This window comes from Acipenser ruthenus, chromosome 18 (assembly GCF_902713425.1).
Source record: "Acipenser ruthenus chromosome 18, fAciRut3.2 maternal haplotype, whole genome shotgun sequence".
NCBI classification, from domain to species: Eukaryota; Metazoa; Chordata; class Actinopteri; order Acipenseriformes; family Acipenseridae; genus Acipenser; species Acipenser ruthenus.
In genome coordinates this window covers 15,048,815-15,071,547 of record NC_081206.1, presented here as the reverse complement: position 1 = coordinate 15,071,547, position 22,733 = coordinate 15,048,815, and the positions used below count along the sequence as shown (strand labels likewise).

Genomic DNA, 22,733 nt, shown 5'->3' with positions numbered 1-22,733 from the left:
GATATCAATGCATGTCCAGTACATTCATGTTTGTTTCATGCAAATGCGTTTCTGCTTAATCCATATGGATTTCCCAAGGTACATAGGAGTCTACCAGCAGTGTTGTGGTGCAGCACGCAAAAGGGTCCCTTGTTTAATTTGTAACCTCTTGCATGAGGAAGTTGGAAAGGGGACCCTTTTGGGTGCTGCACCCTGGTAAGTTCTCCACTTTATTGATCAGTCACTAGTTCAATGAAAGTTCAACACTACTGCATGACAGAACTATCAGTGTATTGGACTTCATGCACAGCAAAATCTTTGTGAATTAATTTTACTAGGAATATTCAAACACAAAATTTCGATTACAGACACTGTATTATGTTTCTTTTGGTAGTTCTAAATAAATAGTTTAGTGCAGTAATTGTGCTTGTAATTTTCAAAACTCTGCCCTTTTTACATTGTTCTCCATCTGGAAATACAGTGAAGTCCCCAAATCAATAGGAGACAGGGTGAAATGGACACATGAGCTCAGTGTACCATGGTCCTTCCCATTAGTGACAGCTTATCTACTGAAACAACAAGCAGTTTGATGACTACAGAATGTACAGCACGGGTAATCAGGATGTGTGCTAGCGCTGGCATTCCAACAGCAGCATGTTCTGGGAAAGACCCGCTGACACCCTGGCTAGAAATACCAGGGAGGGGGCATGTGTTGGTAATCACAGGGGTTCAAGAGAATGCAGCGCTGAGTCAGGGGAAATACCTGAGGAGCAATGTGCTGGGAGGGGGGCTGGGGCATGTGTTGCACTATTACTTTCTAAATATCTTTGTATCTCAATAGATTGCCCCCTCTTAAAAGATATTCATAAGCAATCCATGTAATACACTTACTGTGGAGCAGCCAGTTTGCCTGCGATTCGCCCATAGGAGGAAATGTAAGCCATCGTGTTGTGGTATGATATACTTCAAAGTGAAAGCAAAAAGATCAATAGCAAACCAGTGCTGAGAATGCTGTTATCGTAATGGGAGGGAGGAAAGTGTTTTTAACAGTAATGGTAATGCACTGCTGGTAATGCTCTAGCATAACTGATTGGATTTTTTATTTGTTTGTATTTTTTTTTTTAATGGAATGCAAGTGCTCTCTAAGTTTTGACTTTTTATGGAAGTTTGAAACTTCCAAGGGACTATAAAGAGCTGGAAAATGTTATTGCAGTGAAGTATTGTAGTGATCAGATTGCAGGCAGGGGCAGACTGTAACTGTCTGTATGTTTATTGCTCTTTTCTAATTTGCTGTGCAAGTCCATTTGCTGTATAGGATTCAAATGTGCAGTTTTGAAAGAAACACAGTATAGCAAACATGCATTTTCATTTTAAAACATGAAATCTGCTACCAGGTTAAATTAAGTTTGCCTTTTTACATATTTGATATTCCTCTGTTCATCCTCATGCTTGCCTATGCTTTACCAGTCTTTCTCTGTGCTTTACTACACTTTGCTGTGCTTTTTTGCTAAGCAGTGATATGTTTTGCAGATATCTCATGATATTATTCATAATCACACATGTGAAATGTCTGTGTATGTAGGTAATACCAGCACAAGTGGAAGTGAATGGACAGAAGCTAACTGCTTTTCTATGATATGCACCTTTAAACAATACAGCAATACTTGTGTCCTATTCAGGACCAACCTGTATTAAGTCTGCTGTGGTTTTCAATAAAAAGAGGGAACAGGTTAATGGAGAGAATACTGTTAAGTGGCTGTTTGTGATGTCACCGTTAAGGGTAAGGTTGATTGTGATGTCACCATTAAGGGTAAGGTTGGGCAGCAGTGTGGAGTAGTGGTTAGGGCTCTGGACTCTTGACCGGAGGGTCGTGGGTTCAATCCCAGGTGGGGAGACTGCTGCTGTACCCTTGAGCAAGGTACTTTACCTAGATTGCTCTAGTAAATACCCAACTGTATAAATGGGTAATTGTATGTAAAAAATAATGTGATATATTGTAACAATTGTAAGTCACCCTGGATAAGGGCGTCTGCTAAAAAATAAATAATAATAAGGTTGGTTGTGATGTCACCGTTAAGGTTAAGAGTACACAAGGACCTTTTTATTTTATTGTGTTACATGTTCCCATGTGTTACTACAACTGTTTACGTAAGGTGTGTATTGTTTTAATTTTTTTTTTTTTTTTTACCTTTTGACCACTTTTTTGGCTTCCCATGTACCTGCATGGACCTCTCAGAATTACATTTCCCATCATCCTCCTGCTCACATGTAACTGAGATGTATTTACGAGGAGGATGATGGGAAATGTAGTTCTGAGGTCCATGCAGGTACATGGGAAGCCATCTTGAGGCAGGGAATGCAATTTAAAAGTTTAAAAAAGTGGTCAAAATGTAAAAAAAAATAATAATAATAATTGAAATCAATACACACAGCTTACGTAAACAGTAACACATGGGAACATGTAACACAATAAAATAAAAAGGTCCTTATGTACCCTCTAAGGTTGATTGTGATGTCACCATTTTGAATTAACTTTGCATTTGAACGGAATTCTGCCTCAAGTAGGATTTTTGACGTCAACCATCTTGCTGTTGAGAATAAAGCACAGTGAAAATGGCACAGTGATGTCATTAATTGAGTTTCTCTGTCATGTGCCGTGTAATACAGCAGATGACACGTGTGCTCGGATTGGCTGAAGGATCCTCAGCAGTCTATACGACAGTATAGAGTCCTCATCTCCACAGCCCATAGTCCTGGAATGATTAGTCAGCAACAGTCCTGTGTATTTTCATATGAAACATGCTTAACAAATCTATATGTTAATATGAGGACTGACAATGACAGTGTATGTTACAGAAGTGCCCTGAAAGCAGCAGTGCACACAGAGATTAACAATGCTGGGACTGACCTCTGGGAGGGAGGTGGGGGCTGGGGGCCAGAAGATGTGTTTTAATCCCCCAGCGCAGACACACTGACTCACTGACTGTGAAGGAAAATAGAGCAACATCTGGTCTACATTAATGATGATTCCTGAGACGTTAATACAGCAGGGCGGGTGAAGTCACTGGGTGACTTGGCAAAGCGTTTGGTATGTTCCCTCTCATTGCTGTTGGGTGCAAGGTGGTGACGTCATGCCCCTATTCTGCTGTGTACCAGTTTGAAGCAATGTGATACTGCACATGTATGTACACAATATGCCACAATGCAATTCTCTCAATAACTTAAACTAAAGAATGTGAAATCCAAGGTTCATCACAACTGGTTTCCTCATATTTGGTGTGATGTGTGTATGTACGATGGCCTCCCCTATATCCTCGGCACTTGCTGGGTAATTCAAGATTATCCACAGCTTCAAACACTTCAGCAATCTGGAAATGTACATCTGTTGACTCTTACCTTGTATTTGTGTCTCCCTGTCTCGCTCACTCTGTATGAACTCCCCTGTATCCTGATTCCTGACCCCGGCCATGTTCCAAACCCCCTAGTATCAGACATTCTGCAGGAGACAGCTGCATGAAGTGAACCAGGCTGGATCTAGGTGAAGTAACAATGATGTCACATCGAATACAGCTGTGCAAATGTATATTGCTGGAAATGGCTGGTCATTTGGAATGCTGTCAGCTTTGTATTTACTACAGAGAATGTAAAATAAGAGAACAGGCGTGTGTGTGTGTTTAAATACAATACGATGCAGTCTGCAGTCTGAGCTCATACGCTCTGAACAGCCTCCCTCCTTGCTGGTGGAGCAGAGAAAGAGAAGGAGAGGCTCTTATACTCTCTGAACAACCTCCCTCCTTGCTGGTGGAGCAGACAAAGAGAATGAGAGACTCTTACACTCTCTGAACAGCCTCCCTCCTTGCTGGTGGAGCAGAGAAAGAGAACGAGAGGCTCTTATACTCTCTGAACAACCTCCCTCCTTGCTGGTGGAGCAGACTAAGAGAACGAGAGGCTCTTACACTCTCTGAACAGCCTCCCTCCTTGCTGGTGGAGCAGAGAAAGAGAACGAGAGGCTCTTACACTCTCTGAACAGCCTTCCTCCTTGCTGGTGGAACAGAGAAAGAGAACGAGAGGCTCTTATACTCTCTGAACAGCCTCCCTCTTTGCTGGTGGAGCAGAGAAAGAGAACGAGAGGCTCTTATACTCTCTAATAGAATCCCAGAGACAGCCATTACAATGCAAGCCGTGGCTGAATCCCCTTCATTCAGAATCTACAGGGACTGCAGGGAGACCAGCACCCTGAGATCTCACAGCACCAGCTGGGTCTCGAGGCTCTGTACATGTAAAAGATCTGAATGAGCAAGTCAACCCACAAGTGTACCTGAAATACTATCCTGAAGTCTAACTATCAATTCTGTGTAAAACACTGCTGTGTGTGAGTTCTTCTGACTCCTGATGGTTCTGTGAGGTTACATATTCAAACACTGCTTTTGCAAACGAGCCTGGTGTCTTGTAAAAAAAAAAAAAAGCAATTCTAATGGTAATAAAAACCTTACCTTGCTGGTTGACCTTCCCAACGCAGTCAACTAGCAGTAAGATGGCCACATGGCTCCGTGTACAGCGGGACATTTTGGGACAGTTCAGGCTTTTCAACTCACAACCCAATGCATGCTGGTAAGCGTAGTCCTGCTACTCTTAAAGGTAAGAATGGTACCTGAGACAGGTAAAACATACCAGAATGCATTGGGTTGACAGTTAAAACGTACCAGAATGCATTGGGGTGTGAGTTGAAAAGCCTGAACTGCCCCAAACTGTCCCACTGAACACAGAGCCATATGGTCATCTTAACTAGCAGTAACGTGTTCCAATCAGGGTTCTGTTTGTTGAAGAGCACAGAAACACAATGTGCACAATGAAGTTTTGCTCCGAATATAGGGCAGCAGTGTGGAGTAGTGGTTAGGGCTCTGGACTCTTGACCGGAGGGTTGTGGGTTCAATCCCAGGTGGGGGACACTGCTGCTGTACCCTTGAGCAAGGTACTTTACCTAGATTGCTCCAGTAAATATCCAACTGTATAAATGGGTAAATGTATGTAAAAATAATGTGATACTTGTAACAATTGTGTCACCCTGGATAAGGGCGTCTGCTAAGAAATAAATAATAATTGCCCTGGTATATCTATTCTACATCCTTCCATAGCTGAGCCTTCTCTACACTCAATCAGAAAGCTGGCTAGTTTGTTTCCACCCTCAAAGGCACTGTAGCTACACTATAGTGATATAATATAACTCTGCAGGTCCATAATGAATACTACTGCTAGTGTTTTCATATGGAGGGTCAGTGACATTTTCAAGACATGTTGTAACTGCTGTTCATGGAGTGCACTTTCACTTAACTCCAAAATAAGTCAGCTATTATTATTATTACGGTAATAACAATTGAGAATATGAACGAGGGCGGTATGTCTGCTGACCTCTCACTTGTAAAACAAAAATACAATTACCGGATTGTGATTTCTCTAGCTGTGTACGTGTGTGCGCCCCTTGGCAAGGAGAGGAAAACTGAGGAACATAGCCGGCACTAGGACCTTTGCGGTGTGTGTCTCTTGCGCTCCTAAACGGGGGCCACCGCTCGATCAGCTTACAAGTAGAGAGAGAGAGAGAGAGAGGTAGAGCAGGCTCAGGCAAACCAAGGCTGGCTGTGGCTAGTGACGGTACACACTTTCCGAAGCGCAGCTGTCATCCACAATAGACCCCATCCTCCCCAGCTCGCCTGCCCTGCCTATGGGCTCACGATGCGGAGGATTAGGGCCAATGCCATTGCTATCCTGACTGTCGCATGGATACTCGGCACCTTTTATTATTTATGGCAGGATAACAAGCCGCATTCCTCCCCATCTTCAGCATCTCACCCGAGGTCCAGCGGCAGCAAAAGCCATGGGCAGAGAGCGCCAGGCCGGCTGGAGATCCACAGGGAGGACAGAACTATCCCGCTCATCGTGAGTACAATTGTGTTGAACCGAGCCGCAAGCGAGTGTGGTTTGCATGTTGATTCGTACTCGTCGGTGATGCATTGCAGAAGGTGGATGAAACGATACTTGTTTGCACTTCCATGCTGAGTACACTTGTACAATGTAGATGCATGCTGTACTTCAACTGGTTTCATACCTGCTTCAAGTCTGAGAAGCGAGGCAGTTTGTAGCGCATTATGACTGACCCCTCTTTCTTACAGATGTGTAATTAATTGGAGATTGATGTTTTTTGTTTTTGTTCGGGCTCAAGTTTAATTGCACTGGCTAGTACTGCATTGATAGCGTTTTGCATAATGAGATAGCTGCGGCATTTCATTTTAAAATGGGATTATTATTTGTAATTCATATTTACATGTTCATTAAATTAATTAAATTCCCGTACTGCTGTCAGTGACATTTTGATGATGTCGCCAATACATTGTCTAAGTAATATTTAAAAGTCTGTCTGAATGAAACGCTCGTCTGCTGGGTGCTTTTGTAACGACGCTGCGGGTGTCACGAGCGCTGGGATGCTGTTTTGCTTTCTGTGGCGCGTGCAGTGCATTATCATTGGGGTTTAGTTAGGCGATGGTTCGCGTGCTCCCTGGGGTTATGTGATATATGTGTCTTCTTGTATGCACAATTCCTGCTTTCATCAGATTTCTATGTTGTATTCTGAATTCCATCTCATGCGTCCTTCATTTTGTTATCCATAATGTGCTGTGTTATGCAGTATCCATTGGTAACAGGTGTTTTCTTATCATAGCTACAATACACAGTTAGTTGTTGCTATACTGGTAGGAGGTCTGCTGTACATTTAGAAAGTTTAGTTCTGAAGATACAGTATGCAGAAAATTCATAGCTCTATCCATCTATCTGTCTGTCTTCATTTCTTATCATTAATGTTATAGAACAGCCCTTTCTTTCGCCTTCTGTCAGTTTTTCACATCTTGCCCATCCTGACCTGAAACTGATTTTCAACAGGGAGATGCAGCTTTTCTGTATTTCATGGATGGAAATATGACTCCATTCCAGGTTCCAATGGGAGCTTGATTAGCCCCAGTGTACAGGTAACCAGCTCAGGTGTGTCTTAATAAACTCACAGTAAAACCAGGAATGGATCATATTGCTGTGCAATGGGAGTCTTATGTCCATTCCTGTATTACAGAATAATGTCAGGGACAGTGTCTAGCTTCAGAAGTTTGCTTTATATGCGTCGTGGCACAGCTTTCTAATTCCAGTGCGTCGTGGCACAGCTTTCTAATTCCAGTGTGTCGTGGCACAGCTTTCTAATTCCAGGGCGTCATGGCACAGCTTTCTAATTCCAGGGCGTCGTGGCACAGCTTTCTAATTCCAGTGTGTCGTGGCACAGCTTTCTAATTCCAGGGCATCGTGGCACAGCTTTCTAATTCCAGGGCATCGTGGCACAGCTTTCTAATTCCAGGGCATCGTGGCACAGCTTTCTAATTCCAGGGCATCGTGGCACAGCTTTCTAATTCCAGGGCATCGTGGCACAGCTTTCTAATTCCAGGGCATCGTGGCACAGCTTTCTAATTCCAGTGCGTCGTGGCACAGCTTTCTAATTCCAGGGCATCGTGGCACAGCTTTCTAATTCCAGTGCATCGTGGCACAGCTTTCTAATTCCAGTGCGTCGTGGCACAGCTTTCTAATTCCAGTGTGTCGTGGCACAGCTTTCTAATTCCAGGGCATCGTGGCACAGCTTTCTAATTCCAGTGCGTCATGGCACAGCTTTCTAATTCCAGTGCGTCATGGCACAGCTTTCTAATTCCAGGGCATCGTGGCACAGCTTTCTAATTCCAGTGCGTCGTGGCACAGCTTTCTAATTCCAGTGCATCGTGGCACAGCTTTCTAATTCCAGTGCGTCGTGGCACAGCTTTCTAATTCCAGGGCATCGTGGCACAGCTTTCTAATTCCAGGGCGTCGTGGCACAGCTTTCTAATTCCAGGGCGTCATGGCACAGCTTTCTAATTCCAGTGCATCGTGGCACAGCTTTCTAATTCCAGGGCATCGTGGCACAGCTTTCTAATTCCAGGGCGTCGTGGCACAGCTTTCTAATTCCAGGGCGTCATGGCACAGCTTTCTAATTCCAGGGCATCGTGGCACAGCTTTCTAATTCCAGTGCATCGTGGCACAGCTTTCTAATTCCAGGGCGTCGTGGCACAGCTTTCTAATTCCAGTGCATCATGGCACAGCTTTCTAATTTCAAGAATAGGAAGGAGAGCCAGTCTTGTGGACCGTTCATGACAGATTTATTTATCACACTGTTTCTGTTTCTGTTCCATTTCAAGTAATCATACATTATATAGAAATTCAGCCTGTCAGCAAAAAGCAACTCGCCTGTAGGAAATGAAGAGAAATGAGAAACTGTGCAACCCAGATCCATTGAGTGTGTACAATTCAAGTGCTGTTCGCCGGGCAGTCTTATAGGTACAGTTGTGCTGGGGTGAACACATGTTTTTCATGTTTGAATATCCTTCCAAATTCAATTGGAATTGGCAGGAAAACAAAAGTATAATTAGTACCACATTACATTAAAAAACATCTCTGGAGAGTAAAATGAACTCCATCAACCCCATAATATTCAATGTCATTCATGCTCTTATGTTCCCAGCAGTAACAAAGAGGATTTCCTCATTTTCATTCCTCCTGGTTGCTGATAGTTGTGTAGTTGTACTTGTCATTCATAATGTGGATTATTAAACCCTGGCTCTTATATTCCTGAACAGCCTCCCTGTGAAGTGTGGTGAATACGGCTAGACTAGGAAAGAATGTGGTATGGCGTTCCCATGGCAACTCACAATTGGAAGTGGAATATAAACTGTATTCCTCTATGGGAATACTATGGGAGTGATCAATCTAGCAGAAGAAATCACTCCAGTGCATGAATGTATTTCAGTAGGGTGCTGATCCAGAGTGGGGCTGGCTTGCTGTTGCCTCACTGCTGTCCTATTTCTGTGATATTACACAGATAAGTATTGCTGTGCTGCCTAGCTTGATGTCCAGCCTTTATTTTCACACTTCCATGGTGCCTATTCTAGAGGCACAATCAGCAACTGATGGAAAATCAGACAGGTGATAAGTGACAATAACTGATGCATTGAGGACACTTTATTATTCAAAAGCAACAAGCAAAACAAATGAGTTTCATAAATGCCTTGAAATACAACAGGAAGCATGCTTGTGCATATTATTATACATAGTAATATAATACAACAGAAAGCATGCTTGTGCATATTATTATACATAGTAATATAATACAACAGAAAGCATGCCTGTGCATATTATTATACATATATAATACAACAGAAAGCATGCTTGTGCATATTATTATACATAGTAATATAATACAACAGGAAGCATGCCTGTGCATATTATTATACATAGTAATATAATACAACAGGAAGCATGCTTGTGCATTGTGGCAGAGCAGAGCTCTGCCCTTTAGAAATTGGCAGTTATGGGGTTAAATTCCCCTACCTGCCTGGGTTTATTGTGTTCAGGTGGCTGGGGTTGATTAGTTAATTAGAGTAATTAACGATCAATCAGCACCCAGCCACCTGACATAAAAGGCCCATTAGGAGGAGGGAGCTGAGGAAGCAAGTTGGTGTTGGTGTTTGCTGGGTTTGGTTTTTGTGGATTGTCTCATCCAGTGAAGGCATCGCCCAGCCTGGAACCCTTTATTTTGTAAGTTTTGTTTTGTGTTTATTTTGTGATTGAAATCTTTTTGTTTGGCCCTTGTGCCTGTTTATTTGATTATTTTTTGTTTATTAAAAAGCTTTATTTTGAACTTTATACTGTCTCTGAGTCTCAAACCTCTGTCATCCTGCCACATGCATATTATTATACACAGTAATATAATACAACAGGAAGCATGCCTGTGCATATTATTATACATAGTAATATAACACAACAGAAAGCATGCCTGTGCATATTATTATACATAGTAATATAACACAACAGAAAGCATGCCTGTGCATATTATTATACATAGTAATATAACACAACAGAAAGCATGCCTGTGCATATTATTATACACAGTAATATAATACAACAGAAAGCATGCCTGTGCATATTATTATACATAGTAATCAGAGGTTGCGTTAACGCTAAATTTTGCGCAAAATAAATCCATTGGATGGAAAAATATTTAGTCTTGCGTTCACGGGACGTACAGAATGGAAAGGGACGCAGACATGCATATTCATGGTAATCTATTACACTGCAGCAATGACCGTAAAATGATTTGCATTGATTAAGGTGCACTCCAGTCCTGTAGGTGGCAGCAATAAATCTCATATTTGGCTTACGCAGCAATATTAAGTCACCTCGTTCCTGTGTATTAAATTATTAACTCACCTCGTTCCTGTGTATTAAACTGGCTTGCCTACCTGCCTACCACGGTTTCCATCTGCAGTCTGAGATCCAATATGTAACCAGACATTTGCACCCCTGAGTACACTGAGCTCCAGCTAAGAGTTCCCTCGGCCAGGTACTGCAGTATATTTTAAACCCTTACAGATCCACTTGCATGTATTTCCTTGTATTCACCCTTATTAGTCTTTCGTGCAGTGCTTTGTCAAAGGCTTTTTGTGAGTCCTAGTATATAGTGCTGTGCGTGTTTTTACCTCTAATTGGACGATACTCTGCTGCATCGGAGTGTGGAGTAGCAGTGAGCGAGACACAATCCTTACTGTCCTTATACAAATGTTCCAATGGTAAACTCATAGTAAAGTGTAGTAAAGCATGGTAAAGCACAGAGTGGTGATATAAATAAACTTAAAAAAACATGGTATAACCATGGGGGAAACTGCAGAATTCCTGTGCAAAAAACACTGTGGTTGAGGATGGGGCCGACACAGATCTCCGTCTGGGGCAGGTGGAAAACAAACATTCCCAAGTGCTCTGAACTCCCAGTGGAACAGAGGTATGCGCATCAGAGGAAAACATTGCAAACAACATCCAATAAAACAGCAAGGTCGATCGCTGAAGTGAATTACACGAGGCTGGCAGCTGAACACCTACCGGGGATACTGAGTGTGGAGCTGTCTGTAAAAAGCCCTAATGCACTCGACTTTATAAACCTGGGGAAACTAACACTGTGTCCCAGGGGAATGCTGCATTGTTCTCTCTGGTTGGCTTTATCCAGCATGAATGCGTTCAGGGGGTAAAGCTGCAGTATCAGTCTAACGTCTCATTCCTGTGTTATTAATCTTTTAAACTGCGTTTTCATGTGACCCTAATCAAGAAATAAGCCTTATCGTATTGTAAATAAAGAATGGCTAAATATATTTTATAAAACACACTAGAATCACTATTGACAGTGACAGATGCATTAAGAAACAGTAATGCTGTCTTCCAAAGCTGTGGGTTGCAGGGTCTCTGAGCATGTAGGGTATAGTTAACACATACAAATATATGTGTACATCAATGTGAGACAGGATTCTTTTTAATTAAATAAAAAACACAAAACGATCATTAGATTTTTCTTTGTATAAACAATCCCTCGTTCCCATAATGCAATGGACTCCAGCATAAATACACTCTGTGATATGATTAGGAAGCCTGTCAGAAACACCATCAAAAAATCTTGCGGGGGGTTCCGAGTGGCGCATATGGTAATGGAAATCCACGTGGAGTGCAGGATGCGCCCCATAGCCTGGAGGTCGTCAGTTCGAGTCCAGGCTATTCTATTGCCGACCGTAGACGGGAGCTGCCAGGGGGCGGCGCACAATCGGAGGACAGCGTGTGTTCGTCTTCGCCCTCCCGAGTCAGTGCGGGGGTGGTAGCGGTGAGCTGAGCCTAAAAATAATTGGATATGCTAAATAGGGAGAAAATAATAAAATAATTGCCGATTTAATAAATTAAAAAAAAAATCTTGCTACTTTGACTTTGCGCCATTTGGGTAATATTCGTTGTGGTAAAGTTAAAAAAAAAAAAAAAAAAAAAAGTATTTTCCGATTAAAAATAATTCCTGAATTTCACGGTATTGCACAAGGAAAGCAGCCCCATGCAATCGTTGAGAAGCTGGTGTTATTACCGGTCTCTGCGGACATCGCTGAAGATAATCCAAGGTAAGGAGGCTGCACAAAAAATCCAATGTGTCCTGCTATCCAATCATACTGTGCAAAACAAAGACCAGTTGAAACATGTCAGGTAATAGAGGCTTGCAGCTGAATGAACGACTTTGCTCTCCAAATGAATTCTGAACAGCGGTATGCATTTGTATAGGTGCTGTAACTGTGCTGTGTTAATACTCCTGCATTTGATTGATACAGAGAGTATGCTGTATTCATGTTGTTTAACGACTTCAGATTTAAGGCAGTAGTATTAGGTTAGGTCTGCATCAGTTTTCCAACAGAACACAGTTTGTGTAACCACAGAGACGCATTGTAAGCATCACTTTTATTAGAGCGTCATTTATTTTCTGTTTTGTATGTTCTCAAGCCAGACCCCCACATCACTTTTACTCATAAAACGGTATAATGATTGTTTCTAAATACAGCAGTTTATATGTAGCTACCTAATTAAATAGTGAGAGATGTGTTGCAATGAATGCTAGCAGGCCTATCGCTGTTGATTAATTAATACTGTACTCGATATAAATCAATACTATAGCAACAGAACCCGGAACCCTTCACTATAGCAACAGAACCCGGAACTCTTCATTTAACTCTTAAAATTCAGTTTGAAGCTACTTAATCTATAAGAAATAACGATACAGCTTAAAGCACTACAGCTTTCAGTGAAAGGGCGAGAGGCCGGTTTCATGTTCTATCCCCTAAAGGAAGACTTCACATGTTTCTGTCCCTGTTTGAGTGAGGTTTGTGCCTTGCTGTCTCCCACAGAGCTGCACGATATAGAGACCAGCAAAACCTACACTAACCAAGCTTCACTAACTACTTCAGATAAATTACCAGTAAAAAAACAAATTCACCTTAGTGTGAGTTTAGAAAAATCTGAGCTCTAATAAATGAGGTCTGTACATTTTAGGTAACGTGTGCTGGAATTATTGTCAGCGCTGTGTACTATACAGCTTAGTAAAGGCTTACTCACTGTTCCAACGCAACAGTTTCTGTGCTGTCTCTCCCTGTGACCTTACTGTCCTGTTTGCCCTGACTTTACACTGAGGAAGGCATTGGAGCCTCACCTACATTCTGTGAGCTGTCTGTGATCACTAATAGAAAACTGTACTGAGATTGGTATCTGGGTTAGCTACGACTGGTCCATATAGTCCTCATACAGCACAGGTATGTCTCACCCACTTCACAGATTCCTGAAAAGCAATTATGCACAAAGCTTTAACTCCTGTTACTTAAATAATGTTTTTGTGAAGTCTGTTCTAGAAATTCTAAAAGAAAGCTAATCAATTCCGTGGCAAACCTTTCCTGTAGTCTAGAAGACTTTCTCAGGGTCTTCAGCGTTCATTGAGAAAGACTTCCAGAGGCATTTATTGGTTTTTTATTTGTATTTCTAAATGCAGCGCTATTGATTGTTTTAATAGCTCTGGGAGAAAGTTCCAGGAATATTTCTGGTTGGCTACCAAACTGCTACAGATGTATGGTAAGTTCCATCAGTCTCGCATGTTAATACTCACTAACAAAACGATTTCATAATTCATGTTGGGACTTCCACTCGCTGGAAAGAAACATGTATTTTCAATTTAAAACATGATGTTATTTTAATTTTTTTAATCAGTTTATTTATTGTTAATGATCTTTCTTATGTCATTATTGTATTTTTTACTTTCAATTTGTAATGAACAAATACATTTAGCTGACTCATGTAATACAGTCAGCACTCACATGTCTGACGGTTTAAAACTTCAGTGATGGTTAAACGCATGTGACACATATCTGATTATTTCATTTTGGCCCGTTCCAACCCTTGTATCTTTTTTGTGTTCCCTGAAAAACAGACAATATCAAAAATATATATCTGAAAGGACTGTGTTTTTAAAATAAGTAGGCTTCCATTTAGATGTACTGTATTGGTTTTGTTGGTACAGTACTATATTTAACATAAGTAGTATTTTAATTCAGAATGATATGATTCTGAAAATATCACTTGCCAAAACTAAAGAGATGACACGTTAACTACAGTACATGCTTTTAAATCTGGTACGTATTGTAGCGGTGTGTAAAATTTCCCATTAACGACCCAACAGCAAAATGAAATCTAAATGTTATCTATGCACAGAACTGCGCAAAACGTAAAAGGCAATGCAATTTAACAAAACCAAAAGATAAAAAAAAAAAAAACACATTTTCTAGAATTAAAACAGTATCCAAAGTCAGTATTCAAAATTGCAGAATATAGTGCTCGATAAGGTCCTAATGTCACAGTTCACTTACAAATAAAAAAGCAACAAAAGATCACAGATAAAAAAAAAAAAATACTCACAGTATCTAAAAGTGTTTCATGATTAACTGTCACATTACCCTAGCTTGTCTCGTTCGCTTTGTTTTGGCTGCATTTTCGTCAGGTGAAACTGGAGTAACTGCACAATATAAGACAGACTGATTTGGCATTAGAGAGATTTTTTTTTAAACATGGGCTGTGACGAATATTCAGATAAATTGTAATATTGAAGAGATGGACTTTGTATCAGAAAACTGTTGACGGAGTCGGAGATCGTGTGTGACAGGTAAGTACATTCATTTGTTACATATATATAATGGGGATTGATTTAATTCTTAATACAAGGCTGGTAAAACACGACTGATGTGTATCTGGATAACGGATATACCAGTGCTGACTGTAGTGAGCATGAAATTAGCTATTATACAACATGAGAGCGAAATCCAAATAATTAAGGAATAATGGCACATCTAAACCCTGAAATATGCTACAGCTTTGCCAGAAACATGAAATCTGGTACTACGCTAGGTTAAAGAAATCTCTTTGCAGGCCTTGCATTCAGTTAGTATTGCACTTCCTTGGTCAAGAGATATTGAGGTCGATTTCATAGAGACTTACAAAATTAAAAGACAATTAAAAAAAAAAACGGTAACACTGAAGATCTGTAAAGAGGTCTAAGAAAAACAGCTCCACTCAAAATGATTGCTAGTACAGAAAAATTAAACAGCTCCTCTCAAACAGAGTACAGAAAAATGACTTCTTTTTTTAGTCTTAGTATTAGAAGTTTTGATAGTGTAAATAATGTGTTTTGTTGCCTGCTAATCAAGTTAAAAAGGTCTAACTTCCTGTTTAAACTAGCCTGCTTTCCTCCCCCAATGCTTGCTGAGACTTGATCCCGGGGGGGGTAAGTCATTGTGTTAACCCCCTCCACTGGCCCAGAGGACCCCCTCGAGGGACCTGCTCCTGCGCTCTTGTTGCCATGCCAACCACACTCTAAACAGCTGATGTGTTCATGGAAATATGTATGGGGAAGTCTCACACATGTTCATATCTATCTATCATATCTAGCCCCTAAACAAAAAATGAACAGCTGTATATTTTAAAGTGATTCTGAATAGCAAAATCACAGGTGAATAAGCTTTAAAAATGTACCCTCACATTGCTGTAACCTCTGGCCATATCAGTGGTACAGAACACATGCTTTGACAAAGGCTCTTATAGTTGGTACACAGCTGCATTCTCGATTCTCGCAGTTCCACTGCAGGTTGTGTCCAGTGAACATTAACTGTTTCAGCGCCACATTCTTTGAACCTCTGACCATATCATTGCTGCAGACCACTTGCTTTCACACAGGGACCTTTTCACCACCATGGCTTTTCTACGTTTCCATATTACTACAAACAGTTTGATCTGATCAGACATACCTCCTAGATTAAGCTAGTGGGTGTGATTTATTTTGTTTTTGGTATTGGTTATTTTGTAGACCCAAAGCATCTCAGTCAGTGATGAAGGTAAGGGTTTGTTTTACTGTGTGTTCTGAGTGGTCTTGGATTGAGCATTTAAAGAAGGAGTCTCTGTACACAGCAAGACGTTGCAGTACGAGTGTTGAGGATGCTTGAACATCGGGGCCTCCTGGTTTATTTTGCTGGGCAGGCTGTCTTAAATCTTTTCTGGGCTATTTTCCCCAGAGATGTCAGTTAAACTGTGATCTGAGTTTTATCTAAATCATTTATCTCCCTCGCAAGTATTGAGCTTTGAAGTGGAAAATGATGTCATGCCAGCAACCTGATAGCATGCTGCTTCTTTCTCTAGACACCTCATTACAGCAATATCATGAACAGTGTGTCTGAGGAAGGGGCTTTGGGAGGTCATTGCCGCAGGAGTATAGCTCTCTCCAGGGACACATCCTACTTATATTACAAAACCTTCAAGTCCGGGGCTTAGGCGGGCTGAGTCACATGTCACTCAATGCCTGTCTCCTCTGGAGGTCTGGGTTCCAATCCGTCTCAGGTCACAAGAGAAAAAAAACACAACACAGTCTGACATTTGAGTCCATGTTTGGGAGAGGCCCAGGACTGAGGGACAGGCAGGCAGTGTGCTCAGGTCAGGACTGAGGGACAGGCAGGCAGTGTGCTCAGGTCAGGACTGAGGGGAAGGCAGGCAGTGTGCTCAGGTCACCTGCAATGCAAGTGTTTTCTATTTCAGTATCTGTTATTATAAATTAGCCCTTTACTTTATCAGATACAATCTTATCTAAAGTTTTAAAACATTTCCCATTTTATTAAAGCAGGTCAGCAAAAACGATGGTGCAGTGCATTGTGGAATATGTAGCCTTTAGTCCCAGAACTGCTGCAATGAGCTTCTCTAGAACTACAGATTGGAATGTGTGCTGAGACTGGTACAGGGTATGTGGTACAGGTCTTGACAGTCACCAGTACGTAGAAAACATTTTGGGGGTAAATTTGGGGCAGTAAATGTCCCATGGAGTCATGTGGGATGACATTTATACTGTTAATAAGTTGTGTGTGGGGTATCTCTTTTTACATACAATATGAAGCCAGGTGCAGTTTGGGAGAGTTCTGGGTGCAAAAACTGTGCAAAATGATTTATAATAGGAGACACCCTACACATGTTATAATAGGAGACACCCTACACATGTTATAATAGGAGACACCCTGCACATGTTATAATAGGAGACACCCTACACATGTTATAATAGGAGACACCCTGCACATGTTATAATAGGAGACACCTTACACATGTTATAATAGGAGACACCCTACACATGTTATAATAGGAGACACCCTACACATGTTATAATAGGAGACACCCTACACATGTTATAATAGGAGACACCCTGCACATGTTATAATAGGAGACACCCTGCACATGTTATAATAGGAGACACCCTACACATGTTATAATAGGAGACACCTTACACATGTTATAGTAAGTGATTCTAGAACTATTGCAATTAGGCTATTTAAATGTATTTTATATTCATGTAAACAGACTTTGAAAAAATAGTCTTTTTTTTTTCTTTTTTTTTTTAAATTTAGTCGTTGCCAATTAGTTTTTATTATTTTCTCCCCAATTTGAAATGCCCAATTATTTTATTATGCTCAGCTCACCGCTACCACCCCTGCGCTGACTCGGGAGGGGCGAAGATAAACACACGCTGTCCTCCGAAGCGTGTGTCGTCAGCCGCCCGCTTCTTTACACACTGCGAACTCACCGTGCAGCCGCCTCAGAGCTTCAGCGTCGGAGGACAACGCAGCTCTGGGCAGCTTACAGGCAAGCCTGCAGGCGCCCAGCCAGACTACAGGGGTCACTGGTGCGCGGTGAGCCGAGGACACCCTGGCCGACCTAACCCTCCCTCCGCCAATTGAGCGCCGCCCCCTGGAAGCTCCCGTCCACGGTCGGCTATGGAATAGCCTGCACTCGAACTCGCGACGTCCAGGCTATAGAGCGCATCCTGCACTCTAGCGAGCGCTTTTACTGGATGCACCAGTAGCGTTTGTTATAGAAGCAGTGAAAAAAGAGGCCATATGTCTTTATAACCAGCATCCTATAGCTTGTTATGTTTTGGGGTTCCTGAGTGGCTCACCTAGGACAGGTAGGGGTGCGTGGTGTGTAGGGTGAGTTACAGTCAGGGGAGCGCAGGTTCATGTCCCGCTGGGCAAAGTTGCTGATCTTTGCTGGGAATTTCACACGGAGTGTTGCAATGGCTCTGCATTGGAAAGAGAACTCCACTCAACACTGCAGAGCGCTCTAGCAGTATAGGAAAGAGAACTCCACGCAACACTGCAGAGCGCTCTAGCAGTATAGGAAAGAGAGCTCCACTCAACACTGCAGAGCGCTCTAGCAGTATAGGAAAGAGAGCTCCACTCAACACTGCAGAGCGCTCTAGTAGTATAGGAAAGAGAGCTCCACTCAACACTGCAGAGCGCTCTAGCAGTATAGGAAAGAGAGCTCCACTCAACACTGCAGAGCGCTCTAGTAGTATAGCAAAGAGAGCTCCACTCAACACTGCAGAGCGCTCTAGTAGTATAGGAAAGAGAGCTCTACTCAACACTGCAGAGCGCTCTAGTAGTATAGGAAAGAACTCCACTCAACACTGCAGAACACTGTAAGAACGAGAACTCCTCTCAACACTGCAATCCAGTAAACCTCTCTCTCCTCCAGGTGACACGGGATCCCCGGTTGGACAGGGCAGGGCGCCCAGGCAGCAGGTTTGATGAGAAGGCCTACCTAGCGGGGAAGCAGCTGAAGGCAGGAGAGGATCCGTACAGAGAGCATGCCTTCAACCAGCAGGAGAGCGACCGGCTGAGCAGTGAGCGCAGCATACAGGATACCCGCCACTACAGGTACAGCACAGCCAGCAAGAGAGAAAGAGCCACCTGCCAGCCAGACACCCTCCCTGCAAGAGAGAGAGAGCCACCTGCCATTGCACTGAGTGCAGTGTCACAGCTGTCCTCACCTTCTCCAAGATACAAGTCCTTCTCATGTCAGTCATTAGATACAAGTCCTTCTCATGTCAGTCATTAGATACAAGTCCTCCTCATGTCAGTCATCAGAGGAAGCTGCTGGTTGGCTGCTGTCAGGACTAAAGGCTCTGAAGGGGTAGGAACAATTTCCCTCTCCAGGTGGAATGACGAAGCAAGTGCAAGAATAACTGAAACAGCTTTCTTTAACCAAGTGCAATACAATATATTATTAGGGCGTCTGATTTTTGGGTGAAATTTCCAAATTCGGGTAAATGCTTTTTTAAAAATCGGGTAGAATTATTTAATGAAAAAATCAGGTGAAATCGGGTGGATTTTTTTATATAAAATCAAGAAAGAATAAATATACAGGTAGAAACCAGGTTTTAATTAGAAAGAAGTAAACAAATGCTTAAGCACAAAGTGTTGACAACAAAGTTGTCGTCAACAGTTTAAATCCCCAACGTATGTATATTTCCACACATTCGGCTTTCTGATGACTTCTCTCTCCTCACTCTCTTTCTCTCTCACACACACACTGTATGGAGGCATTTCTCCGTTCCAATCCAGTTTTATTTTGTAGTGTAGTTGCAAGTATAATTGCACACAAAACATACAGGAAAACTAAACAACTTTACTCCATGCTGTTTCAAGAGAAACGATTGACTGTTACATTTAAATGCTCTTGGCTTAAACACACACTCATAAAACAACTAACTGGAAAGAAAAATGTGCAAAGAAAGCAAAAACCTTAAAGCTATATTGCTGTAATTATGAAAAATCTAAATATGTGTATATACTGTGTGTGTATATAAGAGGAAGATGGATGGTCACAAGCCATCAAACAAAACCGAGCTGCTTGAATTTTTGCGCCAGGAGTGGCATAAAGTCACCCAACATCAATGTGAAAGACTGGTGGAGAGCATGCCAAGACGCATGAAAGCTGTGCTTGAAAATCAGGGTTATTCCACCAAATATTGATTTCTGAACTCTTCCTAAGTTAAAACATTAGTATTATGTTGTTTAAAAATGAATATGAACTTATTTTCTTTGCATTATTCGAGGTCTGACAACACTGCATCTTTTTTGTTATTTTGACCAGTTGTCATTTTCTGCAAATAAATGCTCTAAATGACAATATTTTTATTTGGAATTTGGGAGAAATGTTGTCAGTAGTTTATAGAATAAAACAAAAATGTTCATTTTACCCAAACACATACCTATAAATAGTAAAACCAGAGAAACTGATAATTTTGCAGTGGTCTCTTAATTTTTTCCAGAGCTGTATATATATATATTACCCTAAGAAGCAAGATTTTTCTAATAGGTAAGTGAGCTTACTATCATCGGCTCCAGTTCTGCTCTGTTGCATTTGAATCCCAGACAACCGCGGATGCATTTCTTCAGTGTGGAGTAGTGGTTAGGGCTCTGGACTCTTGACCGGAGGGTCGTGGGTTCAAATCCCGGTGGGGACACTGCTGCTGTACCCTTGAGCAAGGTACTTTACCTAGTTTGCTCCAGTAAAAACCCAACTTTATAAATGGGTAATTGTATGTAAAAATAATGTGATATCTTGTAACAATTGTAAGTCGCCCTGGATAAGGGCGTCTGCTAAGAAATAAATAATAATAATAATAATAATAATAATAATAATAATAATATACAGTATGTGCCTGTTCCAGTGGAGAGTGTCGCCCCCACCGGCTGACGCTCCGCACTGGCCTGTGTTTACCCAGCCTTAGGACCTGGCTGAGCCCCGGAGCTCCAGCCCTGCTCCCAGCCAGGGTGCCAGACACACCCTTCCTCAGCGCAGCGCAGACTGCCAGAGTGACTCGTTTCTCTTGATTCATGTGTGTCAGTGTGTAGTTATTCACACTGCCACCCCCTCGCTGTGCAGACCAGCTGCTCTGGATCCTTTTAGCAGAGTTTCAAATGGACTCCAGCTCTTAGAGGGGCCAAGCAAGCTTGGAGTCTTCTTATTTTATATTGTCAGTAAACCGTTACTCATTAGCTATTTTCACAGTAAACAAGCCCATTATATTATGTAACACCTTATTTTTAAAAATACTAAAAGAAGGCAATATATTCAATGACGAACGCTTCAACTTGAAGTCTGTTTGAACGTCTTAACTGACTTCCAGTTGAGATGTTTGTCATTGAATATTTCTATATTTAGCACTATTGAGAGTGTCATTGTACTGTAATAACTGTTTTGAACACAAACATATTATGTATTTACCACATGTATCCTATGGGACACAGTGGGGGCTGTGACAGTGTGGAACACATCATGTGATAACTCTGCTTATCACATTGCAGCTCTCTCTCTCTGTAACCAATACCTTTTCTACACCCTCGTCACTTTATAACCACCCTGTGCTGCATGTGTACAGGTGTGTAAACAGTAAAACATGCTTCACAGTCACCTGTTACAGTTATTAACAGCCATCCTCATGCCATTCAAATCATGTGACAGTGTAACATTTCTGTCAGCCCCACCTCCTCTCCACCTGCTCTCTGTGTCTGTATCTATGCAGAGTAGGTGGGTCTAATGTTGCACTTGCTTGATCATTTCACCTGGAGAGTGAAATTTTCCCCACCCTTTTAATGGTTTCTTTTCTGTCATTACCCAACCAGCGGCTTCCCCTATTACCTGCTTTGACCCAAAAGACACTGCTGATATGACTCGGGAAGTGCAAGTGTAACAGATATCCTGAAAATAAGGCATAGAAACTAAGAACTTTCTTTAACCTTGTGTAGTACCAGACTTCTTGTTTTAAAATGAAAATACGTGTTTGCTATGACTTGATTTATGGAAGTGCAAGACAGGTAAGATTTATGGATTTATTTTATTAGCTACAGTTAATTGTGACAAGCATTTCAACTATAGCTGGACAGAAAGTATAACAGAATGCTTTATTAAATTGACATCCTGCCAGAAATATCCCGTCCCTCTGCTGACCAGTTAAATCAGGTTGCACATTCTCCATCCAGGTGTGCAGCGTTGACCTTTGACCCTGACCTCCCAGCAACCAGCATCATCATCACATTCCACAATGAGGCTCGCTCCACCTTGCTACGCACTGTCAAGAGGTGAGTTTGATTTTGTGAAGGAGCAGAAGCCCTGCACATGGAAATGGTATATTTTAATTGCAGTGTAAATTTGTGCTACATATGGCAGGGCTGGAAGTTAGAATCCTCTCCCTAATCAAGACAGGTGTGGCCAGGTATTGATTGAGTATCAGTCCACCCTGGCCACATTCCTTTAAAAGGAGCTGGAAAGCCAGTCCTTTATCATGTGTCTCGAATGTGTGGAGATCCCTCACGGCTGCGGTGTGAACCAGGGTGAGCCCCGGGTATCATCACTGTGTGTAGACCGGGATAAGCACAACTGTAACATAGGGATTCGTTCAGGGGATTCTAACCCTAATCCTGCGCCTGCATGGCGTGTCGACCACAACCTCCAGTCTCTGTCCTCTCTGTCCGTGGATTCTCACGCCGGTGTATTAGCTGTAGCAGCATGACACCAGAGTGTGTGGGGTATGTTTTGAATTATGTTTTGACACGTGTGCCACACTGTGACAGGGTAGCGTCACGGCCCGACTTGTTACAGGCAGGAAGAGAGACTCAGAAACAAGAAGCTGCAAGCTGAAGAGCTATTGCGCACTTTTAATAATAAATAATAATAAAATAACAGACAAAATACAGGAACAAACAAACAGAGGCACGGTGGCCAAAACAAACAGTTGAACAAAACAATACAAACACTTTTACACACCATGTGGTTCCAGGATGAGCCTCCGCTTCCAAGGAAACCGCACATAAACTTTCCTTCCTCAACTAACACTAACACCAAGACACAAAACACCCACTGTCTAACCTTCATCTTCACTGACATTAACTCTACCCAACTAACACAGACCAACACCAAGACACAAAACACCC

At 41.9% G+C, this 22,733-nt stretch overlaps 1 protein-coding gene across 2 annotated transcripts in view; it reads left to right on the top strand.

Moving 5' to 3' along the window:
- Nucleotides 1–5,559: 5,559 nt before the first annotated feature.
- Nucleotides 5,560–22,733, top strand: part of LOC117424211 (polypeptide N-acetylgalactosaminyltransferase 16-like) — a 44,643-nt gene continuing 27,469 nt past the window's right edge. Inside the window, exons 1-4 of one of the 2 annotated variants that reach the window (XM_058991266.1) lie at nucleotides 11,939–12,017; nucleotides 13,448–13,506; nucleotides 18,490–18,671; nucleotides 21,783–21,881. In XM_058991266.1, coding sequence (XP_058847249.1) covers nucleotides 11,954–12,017; nucleotides 13,448–13,506; nucleotides 18,490–18,671; nucleotides 21,783–21,881 — 404 coding nt within the window. In that variant the 5' untranslated portion in view covers nucleotides 11,939–11,953. Of the gene's footprint in view, nucleotides 5,914–11,938; nucleotides 12,018–13,447; nucleotides 13,507–18,489; nucleotides 18,672–21,782; nucleotides 21,882–22,733 lie in introns of those variants that run through there. The other variant, XM_034040375.3, reaches the window with a different exon arrangement.